At 42.0% G+C, this 11,170-nt stretch overlaps 1 protein-coding gene across 1 annotated transcript; it reads left to right on the plus strand.

Annotated features, from left to right (window-relative positions):
- The first annotated feature begins 49 nt into the window (after positions 1 to 49).
- LOC109908088 (annexin A2) lies at positions 50 to 8,788 on the plus strand. The gene is made up of 13 exons (XM_020506542.2): positions 50 to 605; positions 4,518 to 4,584; positions 4,770 to 4,872; positions 5,046 to 5,140; positions 5,312 to 5,425; positions 5,986 to 6,076; positions 6,321 to 6,400; positions 6,857 to 6,916; positions 7,016 to 7,106; positions 7,205 to 7,300; positions 7,633 to 7,691; positions 7,898 to 8,008; positions 8,111 to 8,788. Exons 2-13 carry the CDS (start codon positions 4,537 to 4,539, stop codon positions 8,171 to 8,173), a joined length of 1,011 nt encoding a protein of 336 aa, XP_020362131.1. The 5' UTR covers positions 50 to 605; positions 4,518 to 4,536; the 3' UTR covers positions 8,174 to 8,788.
- Positions 8,789 to 11,170: the final 2,382 nt, after the last annotated feature.

The raw sequence follows: 11,170 nt of genomic DNA on the forward strand, positions 1-11,170 counted from the left end.
GTGCAACATTCCGTGTGTGTGTGACAGTGTGTCTGATATCCAACTTTCCACTAGAAAGTACTGGATACACAAGTGATTTTATTATAGCTCCATCTATCTTACCATGTATTGGTTTTACTCCAGGTTTTATCCATTTCCTATCAGATCCGGTGAACTGAACTAATGGCCAGGTAGGCTTATTGCACTTAAGGAAAAACCACAGAAATGTCACATGCTTTCATGTGATCTTATGTGAAGTTAATGTGATGACAACATGTGATAACATGAAACTACCCATGTGAAAACGTGATCATATGTGAAGTGTTCCAAAAACACGTTTTCACATTTGAAATGGAATGTGAAATCATGTGGTTTTCCACATGTGAAATCATGTGAGTTTTTTTGTAAGGGAGTCCATAGCCAGGAATTTCTACAGCCAAGATAGCCTACCTATCAATAGAGACACGCCCATGGTTATAAAAGAAATGAGTGAGTGCTTCAAGTCCAGCATAGCCATATCCTATCTGTCAGGCAGCAGCCACACCCTGTTGTCTTAGAAATAGACTAAAACGTCAAGTCATTTCAGAGACCTCTCCTGTTAAGCGGATAGGAAACGGGACTATCAGGTGCGTTTCATTTCATTATGCTGTATAATGGCATACATTGTTGGGGAAATAAATATGTTTTAACAAAATAAATCTTTGATTTATGCAGTTCGTAATTGTGTTTAATTTTGGAAAACGATATGGTGATAAGCCACACAAAAAAACATTTGGTTTCCCTGCGTTTTTTCACATGGAGGAATCTCAGGAATTAGTGGTGGGCTAGACTGTTGTGGGCAACATCACCAGAGACGAGAGGAATTTAGTCTGTAGAGTCAGGTCGGGGGACTATTTTCTTGCTCTGGCCAGATGTTGAGTTTTGTGATACGCAAGCAGAAATGACACAACGCCGACATGTAATTTGTATAGAAGAGTATTAGGTCCAAGTGAAGAAAACAAAGAGCAAGGGGTGGCGTTACTTGGATTATATTTGTTTTGCAAGCTAGTACTTTTTTTTTTTAAGTAGTAAAAAATGTGTGTCTGTGTCCAATATCAAACTGCTCTCCAAATTCGCTACAACATCGCTATTTCCAGCAAACTATAAATCTATAGCGGCCCATTAGAGTACCGTAATCTTATAATACAGTGGGCAAGTGAAAGTAAATGATAGGCCTATCCAACGGCTGCGGGAGGAATGGACAATGAAGCCAAAGTTTTACGCAAGTGTCTGTGGGAGGAGGCAACTCAAGGACATCTCATGCATGTGTAACGGATGTGAAACGGCTGGCGGTGCGCGGTGGTGCGCGCTAAATAGCGTTTCAGATCGGGGACGTCACTTGCTCAGAGACCTTGAAGTAGTGGTTCCCCTTGAGCGTTGGGAGCGATGCTTCGTGGGTGACTGCTGTTGATGAGTGCAGAGGGTCGCTGGTTCGCGCCCGGGTATGGGCGAGGCGACGGTCTAAAGTTATACTGTTACACATGCAAACCAGCTAATCTGAGGCACTGTTTGAATATATTCATGGTTGGATTCTTCCTTTCTAGAAATAGTCATTTCTCTAAATATAGGCCTATTAGATACATTATGATAGGCTATAAAGAAATAATCACTGATCTGACATTACTTGTTTGGTAGCCTAGCATAATCCTTTCACTATCCTTGATATTTTCAATGATGGGAGGAATGAAGAATGCATATCCCAAAACAGAGACATCATCTCCGTTATAGGCTATTTGTCTCAGCTATACCGCCAATTTAGGCTACAACTTGTTCACTTTATAGAGGCTAGAGGCTAGACCTGTTGGTTGTTAGATTATAATAATGGAACGTAAAATTACTGTCGCAGACGGGGCTTTACCCAAAACTCTGCCCCGTTGCTATGCACGGTCCATGACAGGGGTTTGGCCTACTTATAATAATATGTTTTTTATGTGCTAAAAGAGAAAGGATTTCCTTGTTACTAAAGCCAATTCTAAAGTATAGTTTCACCAGGTCATCTAACTGCGGGCAATTCAATGGTGGCACGCACAGCAACAGGGAGTCACTGAGACTTTATTCTCAAAATATTGTCACTTTATTTTCAAAATATTGCCATTTTATTCTCGAAATATTCCACTTTTTAAAAAAATACTATAGTAAAAAATAAAAATAATACAAGTATCACCAGTTCTCTTCACTTATTCCTAATACTCTTCCGTACGTTTGCGACACTAGAGGGCAATGAAGTAAAGTATATTGGATGGACTTCACCAACCATTGTGGCCCTGTTCAAAAACTCTTTCTATTTCCTCCCTCCTTTCCTTTGGTAATCATTGATTTGTTTGTGAATTGATACATGAAGACAATATTTCTATTGCAAAAAGTATCTAATGTCTGTAGTTTGGGTACCTGATTTATCAATGGTAAATATATCAATGCAGAGTTGGACAACTGGACTGCGGGACAGTGGATTCGCATTGATACGTGAATCTGAATTTTGTTATCATGGTATCCGGAAATTATCATGAATAAATCCTTGCTAATGTGGCCGATGTGAAATGGCTAGCTAGTTAGCGGTGGTGCACGCTAATAGTGTTTCAGTCGGTGAAGTAGTTGTTCCGCGTCTTTTGTGGAGCGATGGGTAACGATGCTTCGTGAGTGACTGTGGTTGATGTGAGCAGAGAGTCCCTGGTTCGAGCCCGGGTATGGGCGAGGGACGGACTAAAATTAAACTGTCACACTAACAACCAATCTGCATCCAGGATTCAAACAACCCGTTTTATTATATATAATTTCACATTTGAAATATTTGTATACATATTTTATATACAGTTGAAGTCGGAAGTCTACATACACTTAGGTTGGAGTCATTAGAACTCGTTTTTCACTCCACAAATTTCTTGTTAACAAACAAGTTTTGTCGGTTAGGACATCTACTTTGTGCATGACACATGTCATTTTTCCAACAATTGTTTGCAGACAATTAGTTTACAGATGATTTACAGTTTACTGATTATTTCACTTATAATTCACTGTATCACAATTCCAGTGGGTCAGAAGTTAACAATACACTAAGTTGACTGTGCCTTCAAACAGCTTGGAAAATTCCAGAAAATTATGTCATGGCTTTAGAAGCTACTGATAGGCTAATTGACAACATTTGAGTCAATTGGAGGTGTACCTGTGGATGTATTTCAAAGCCTGCCTTCAAACTCAGTTCCTCTTTGCTTGACATCATGGGAAAATCAAAAGGAATCAGCCAAGACCTCAGAAAAACAATTGTAGACCTCCACAAGTCTGGTTCATCCTTGGGAGCAATTTCCAAACGTCTGAAGGTACCACATTCATCTGTACAAACAATAGTACACAAGTATAAACACCATGAGACCACGCAGCCCTCGTACCGCTCAGGATGGAGACGAGTTCTGTCTTCTAGAGATGAACGTACTTTGGTGCGAAAAGTGCAAATCAATCCCAGAACAACAGCAAAGGACCTTGTGAAGATGCTGGAGGAAACAGGTACAAAAGTATCTATATCCACAGTAAAACGAGTCCTATATCGACATAACCTGAAAGGCTGCTCAGCAAGGAAGAAGCCACTGCTCCAAAACCGCCATAAAAAAGCCAGACTACGTTTTGCACATGGGGACAAAGATTGTACTTTTTGGAGAAATGTCCTTTGGTCTGATGAAACAAAAATAGAACTGTTTGGCCATAATGACCATCGTTATGTTCGGAGGAAAAAGGGGAAGCTTGCAAGCCGAAGAACACCATCCCACCCATGAAGCACGAGGGTGGCAGCATCATGTTGTGTGGGTGCTTTGCTGCAGGAGGGACTGATGCACTTCACAAAATAGATGGCATCATGAGGTAGGAAAATTATGTGGAAATATTGAAGCAACATCTCAAGACATCAGTCAGGAAGTTAAAGCTTGGTCGCAAATGGGTCTTCCAAATGGACAATGACCCCAAGCATACTTCCAAAGTTGTGGCAAAATGGCTCAAGGACAACCAAAGTCAAGGTATTGGAGTGGCCATCACAAAGCCCTGAACTCAATTCTATAGAAAATTTGTGGCCAGAACTGAAAAAGCATATGCGAGCAAGGAGGCCTACAAACCTGACTCAGTTACACTAGCTCTGTCAGGAGGAATGGGCCAAAATTCACCCAACTTATTGTGGGAAGCTTGTGGAAGGCTACACAAAAAAATTGACCCAAGTTAAACAATTTAAAAGGCCTTCTACCAAATACTAATTGAGTGTATGTCAACTTCTGACCCACTGGGAATGTGATGAAAGTCTGGAATGTCTCTTCTATTATTCTGAGATGTCACATTCTTAAAATAAAGTGGTGATCCTAACGGACATAAGACAGGGAATTTTTACTGGGATTAAATGTCAGGAATTGTGAAAAAATGAGTTTAAATGTATTTCACTCAGGTGTATGTAAACTTTCGACTTCAACTGTATATATTACATGTCAAATAACCCCAACACTAATTATGCCTAATCTCAATTTTAGTTACTCTGTCACTCCCATCATGGAAGCTCTGCTGAAGTCTATGCATAATACCTCTCCCAAAGCAAATGTAAGTGAACCAACATCTCCTTAGTCTGAAGAAACGTTCTCCTCATCTCCTCTCCTTCATCTGGACTAAACTAAAAAGATAGAATGGCTAAATGCAACATGACGGAAGCTAGACAGTAAATGTCAGTGATAGAGGTTTACTGTAGTGACTTAGTGACACCACCCCCTCTCCCCTGTCTTGTCCAGTCTCATGAGATGTGGTGGGGTACACTGGGCACTGTGCGACCCTTCCCCAACTTCAACTCAGAGAAGGATGCCCGCGAAATTCAAACTGCCTTGGAGAGCAAAGGTACTATTCAAGGATGGAATGTCAGCTAATGAAGTAAATCAGTACCATAGTTCATTGAAAACAAATTGTTGCCTGAGAAATTCATCAATCTGATAGTGTGACTGTTTGAAGTAGTTAGTATCATACATACATATTGGATGAGGTATTCAAAATATGTGTGTGTGTGAATGTAGCCAGTGACGTGAACACTCTGGTGAGAATCTTGACCAATCGAAACAATGCTCAGAGACAGAGCATCGCAGAGTCCTACCATAACCTCACACAGAAGGTAACTATAACTACCTGTTTGAAACATTATGTGGATCTGTCAGCCTAACACTTGTGGATCTGTCAGCCTACCTATTGACTACTTTTACATCTATAAGGGGACTGTGGGAAGGGATGTGATATATGGCATTGGAACCCAGCCCAACAGTCTCTATCTACCCCTCCTCTGTAGGAGTTGTGTCCTGCCCTGAAGAAAGCTCTGTCAGGGGGGCTGGAGCAAGTCATGCTGGGGCTGATGATGACCCCCTCTCAGTTTGACGCCCATCGCCTCAGACAGTCCATGGAGGTGAGAGCAGATCACCTGTTATTTCAATGATCATTGTAATAGGCATGTAATATATTTTAATTGTATTTTTAGGTGTGTAATTACTGTATGTACTGTAATGTGGTTTGAATGAATGTGTGGGTCTTTGTGTGTGGTGTGTGTGTCAATGAATCAGTGTTGTAGTACTCAAGCCCAGGACTCGGACTTGACTCAGACTCAAGTCACGATTTTCATGACTCGTGACTCAACTCGAACTCGACCAGTGGTGACTTGGACTTGGCCAGTTGTGACTTTGTTGTCAGAAAATCTCTCTTTTGCATAATTTAACAACATCAAATGTTAGATAGCTGTATTATCTATTTAGCCTTACAAATGTGCAACAATGTAATGATATTTAACTTAAAAAATGGTTTGACAGCTACTGTTAGCACACCAAGTGACTCGTGACTTGAGTATAAAGGACTTAGACTTCGACTCGGACTCGAACACTAGGGATTTGGGACTTCACTTGGACTCAAGATTTAGTGACTTGGCTACATCACTGGAACGAATCACTTTAAATGTGTAATTGTTTGCTTCAGGGTATTGGTACAGATGAAGAGAGTCTATTGGCTGTGTTGTGTACCAAATCACCACAGCAGCTTAAAGATGCCACTATTGCCTACAAACAGGGTGAGAATTACTGTCTTTGGGTAACACACATGCACTCTTGCAAATATTTGCACAAACACAAACACACACAGGCACACACATACACACACATACACACACACACACACACACACACACACACACACACACACACACACACACACACACACACACACACACACACACACACACACACACACACACACACACACGCACACACACACACAGAGTGCCCTACTGTAGTCTTATTCTGCTTTGTTAACAGAGTTTGGACGTTACTTGGAGAATGATCTTATCAGTGAGACTAGTAAAGACTTCACTAAGCTGGTACTGGCCATACTCAAGGTACTGCCACACTTCTTTTAGCAGATTCTCGTTCCGGTCTTAGACTTGGTTGTCTCAATATTGCAATCTACGTAGAGTTCACTAAGAAAAAAAAGGTGCTATCTAGAACCTAAATGGGTTCTTCGGCTGTCCCCATAGGAGAACCGTTTGAAGAACCCTTTTTGGTTCCATGTAGAACACTTTCGGTTCCAAGTAGAACCATTTCCACAGAGGGTTTTACATGGAACCCAAAAAGGGTTCTACCTAGAACCAAAAGGGTTTTCTTCTGGGGACAGCCGAAAAACCCCTTTGGAACCCTTTTTTCTAAGAGGGAATGCTATATAGGCATAGTAAGTTAGAGTGCCTTGTCAAGTTTTCACTCCCCTGCACAGAGTAAGCTGTATATTTCAGTCAGTGAAAAAGAATGTCCTAATTTGAACTAATTGAAAGGTGCCATTTGTGCTTTAATACCAACAGAAGGAGGAGCTGAATTCAAAGGAGATGGTTGATTATCAGCTCATTGACCAGGATGTTAAGGTGAGTGTTCTTCTTTAAAGCCCCAAATTACCTCCAGAAAGTTCCTCCAATTAGGCAGTACTCTTGATATCCTTTGTGTGTGTGTGTTTGTGTGTATAGGCTCTAAATGATGCTGTGAATGGTAAGAAAAAGGACCCAGCCCCCTGGATTCAGGTGTTAACCACGAGAGACTCAAACCATCTCAACAGAGGTAACAAACAAATCTCTCTTTTATCTGTTCGCTGTCTCTCTTCCTAGCCCTAGTATGGCTGTAGCCTCCATTACCACCCTCCACACTCTATCTCTCAGTGCTATCCAGGTTGGAGGATCTGAGAGGGGAGACTGTGGATAAAACAGTACAGAGTCACTTCTCTGGGGACCTGAGGCTTGGCTTCCGCACTCTGGGTAAGACATAGCCTCGTTCAATTATTTTGTTGTTTGTTTGTATTTTACCTTTATTTAACTAGGCAAGTCAGTTAAGAACAAATTCTTATTTTCAATGACGGCCTAGGAACAGTTGGTTAACTTCCTTGTTCATGGGCAGAACGACAGATTTTTACCTTGTCAGCTCAGGGAGTCGATCTTGCAACCTTTCAGTTACTAGTCCAACTCTCTACCTGCCGCCCCACAATTGCTCTGTGCTAGACTAACTTTCAACTTCTTCAAATGCTCATGTGTGTTTGTGACAGTATGACAAACATTAATTAACAGTATTTATTGATTCTTTCCATCTGTAGTTGGCTCCATCCCAAGCATTCCTTTGTTCCTGGCCCAGCGGCTACACAGCAACATTAAGGTAAGTTTAATTTCATATGATGGTCTACTCCACATTCTGTTACTATGACTCTACTCCAGACTCACACTGGCTACATGACTATTCGTGTTGTGCTGTGAGGTGTAAGACTATCGATTTCTGTGCCTTTGTGTCAGGTCTTGAGGCAGAGTCTTCTGTAAACCAGGTTCATTCAAATTGTGTATGTTTATTGTGTATGTGTCCTGCAGAAAGGCAGTTTAGTGCAGGGGATTCTTATCAGCCACAGTGAAGAGGACCTCCTCTGTGTGAGAATCGAGTATCGCAAACTGACCAACATTTCACTCTACTCTACATTGCAGGTGAAAACATATGCACCCACACCAATACATTGAATATTCATTCTGGAAGGTTTGTAGTTTGTAACTCTGTCATAACTACGTCCCACTCTCTCACACCCACAGAAAGAATACAAAGGGGAGATGCAGCAGGCTCTCCTAGCCTTGTGTCGATCTGAAGACCTGTAAAGGAAGAAGTCCTTTTAACCTACACACAGTATTGTCACACTGGTATAAAGGGATCGGGAGACAGGTGCAGGAATGCGTAATAGGGTTTTTTATTTATCCAAATTACAGCGTGCCATGTACAGGCATGGCGATGGCGACCAAACAAACACTATACAAAACACAGGGTTGAGACCCAAACAAAAGAGCGAGGAGTACCTCGAATAAATACACAATCACACAATGATTATCATACGGGACGAGACCCGTAATCATCTGCACAATATACGTGGCACGAAATCCAAAACAACACAGCACAGGTACTCACACGACCAACGGACATTGGAACAATAAACGACAGGACAATGGTGAACAAAGGGCACACTTATACATTTACTAATCAACTGGGAATAGGGACCAGGTGTGCGTAATGACAGTTCTGGGGGGATCTGTGACAAGTACATATTATTTCCGTTGTTGTAACCTAATAACTGGTATTATGTCACTCCATTAAACAATTTACCTGTCTTTGACATTTCAGCACATTTTGCCATAATTTGACCAAGTCTATTTCACCCATAGTGCTAACTATTATGAAGGGGTAATTTGCCTTAAAGTAAACGAATTTCAAACATCTCACACCTTTGTTTCTACTTCTTTGAATATCATCTAGTGTGTGTGCGAGTTGGTGGGGAACAGGACCCAGGCGCTTCATATTCTAAGTGTCTCTCTCCTTTTGTTTGTCCTAATCCCAGGTCAATGTCAACCAGGAAGTATTAATATCCCTCAAGCATCTCATAGTTAGCATCTCAGACTCCCCTCATCCCCTCCCCACCATTACCCACCCTCCCACCATGACCAAGGGCTGGCTGGGCCTATGGATTGTCAATCAGTAAAAATAGAAGCACTTTCATCCTATGGCAGTGTTTCCCCTACCATTATATAGACAAGGCACCCCGCCCCCCCCCAATTATGATGTTGCCACTCCGAAGCTCCACAAGAGGTGTCACCTGATTCAATCGGTTTAATCAGATGTGATTGTAACATCTGCTTCCAACTCACACTCTCAAACACGTAGATCCCCTGAACGCAGCTCACTTTCCAACCCACTTTCCAGCTCACACTCTCAAACACATAGATCCCCTGAATGCAGCTCACTCTACAGATCCCAATTACCTGAATTCTGTACACCTATTCACACACTTGTATGTCATTATCACACACTATTTAGTTCAGTTCTTTGCACCCCATTATTGAGAGGTATTGTTTGTTTTGTGACACTTCTATTCGGAGCTCTGTTTTCCCATAATGTAATCCTCCCATGTATGATAGTTTTGGCCTGCCTCACTAACAACACTTTTTGCCTATTCCCTGCCTGTACCTTAGCCTATCGGATTTCCTGTTATCAACCTATTGCCCGATCTCCCGGACGACTTTACTAGCCTTTTCCCTGCCTGTACTGTTGCCCTTTTGGACCCCTGTGTATGACCTTCTGCCTGCCCCTGGATCCAGCCACCTGCCTCCTGTGGTATTTTACAATAAACACCTGCTGTGCCCTGCGCTTGAAACCAGCTCTCTGTCTCCTATCGTGTTCATTACAGTGATGTTGGCAGCCTTGGATTTTTGAGACGAAGAGTTTGGATCCTATGAAGAGATGCATCAAAAACCACATGTAACTGTTCCTTAATAATGTAACTTTGAACTTGTACAAAGTTGAAAACAATAAATAATAGAAGTTAGTTTTAAACATAAAAGGTTTGACTGCTGACTGGATCATGAAAAGAAACACTGGTTTGTTTCACATGATGGGTCCCAGGCAAATTCCAAAAGCTTAGTTGGGGTCACATCATTAAAAAGTTGGTGAACCACCAGCTAATTTATTGTACGTGTGTGTGTGTGTGTGTGTGTGTGTGTGTGTGCAATGTCCAGCTATTGAAAAGGGACACCTTGACAGTGAATGAATGTCTGTCAGGATTTCAGCTTTGTCGACCGACAGTAAATTGTCTCCCCCCTCCACATTGAATGAGCTCACCTTTGAGACCATGTACATTCTATATTCTATCCTAGGACCATGCCCCAGGACTACCTGACATGATGACTCCTTGCTGTCCCCAGTCCACCTGGCCATGCTGCTGTTCCAGTTTCAACTGACCTGAGCCCTAGGACCATGCCCCAGGACTACCTGACATGATGACTCCTTGCTGTCCCCAGTCTACCTGGCCATGCTGCTGCTCCAGTTTCAACTTCCACCTGACTGTGCTGCTGCTCTAGTTTCAACTGTTCTGCCTTATTATTATTCGACCATGCTGGTCATTTATGAACATTGAACATCTTGACCATGTTCTGTTATAATCTCCACCCGGCACAGCCAGAAGAGGACTGGCCACCCCACATAGCCTGGTTCCTCTCTAGGTTTCTTCCTAGGTATTGGCCTTTCTAGGGAGTTTTTCCTAGCCACTGTGCTTCTCCACCTGCATTGCTTGCTGTTTGGGGTTTTAGGCTGGGTTTCTGTACAGCACTTTGAGATATCAGCTGATGTACGAAGGGCTATATAAATAAATTTGATTTGATATATCAGGGACTGTCCTTCTACTTACGCCATTTGATTCTTGTCCATTTTTTGGTCTCACCTTCCTCCACATTTCTTTAATCTCCATTCCTCCGACTGATTTACAACTTACAATGACTGTGGTTTCTAAACTGGGAGACATTTATTAGTCGTAGTTCTTATTTGGGGGTGGACTTTAAGAGGGGATGTTTCATGTCCATAGTAGCAATAACAGTGTGTGTGTGTTTGTGTAAGAGAGATAGTTAGAGTGGGAACACATTGTGCATGTGCGTGTCAGAGAGAAAATGTGTGTGAGCGTTTGAGATAGATTTTGACAGACACACGGAGTTGAATAATAGGTTTAGAGGCCTTGGTCAGTGGAGGAGTCTTAAAATAGGTTAGAGGAGCGGCATAGGAGGTGGGAGTTGCCAACCTTTCCATCAAGTATAAAACCACCCACCCTATGATAATCT

Source organism: Oncorhynchus kisutch, linkage group LG2 (genome assembly GCF_002021735.2).
Source record: "Oncorhynchus kisutch isolate 150728-3 linkage group LG2, Okis_V2, whole genome shotgun sequence".
NCBI classification, from domain to species: Eukaryota; Metazoa; Chordata; class Actinopteri; order Salmoniformes; family Salmonidae; genus Oncorhynchus; species Oncorhynchus kisutch.

Bases quoted from the DNA above. Each gene is read 5' to 3' on its own strand.
- LOC109908088 (XM_020506542.2), top strand. From the start codon at position 4,537: ATGGAAGCTCTGCTGAAGTCTATGCATAATACCTCTCCCAAAGCAAAT. The intron at 6,401-6,856 runs GTACTGCCACAC...TAATACCAACAG, and splicing joins TGGTACTGGCCATACTCAAG to AAGGAGGAGCTGAATTCAAA. The intron at 6,917-7,015 runs GTGAGTGTTCTT...TTGTGTGTATAG, and splicing joins TCATTGACCAGGATGTTAAG to GCTCTAAATGATGCTGTGAA.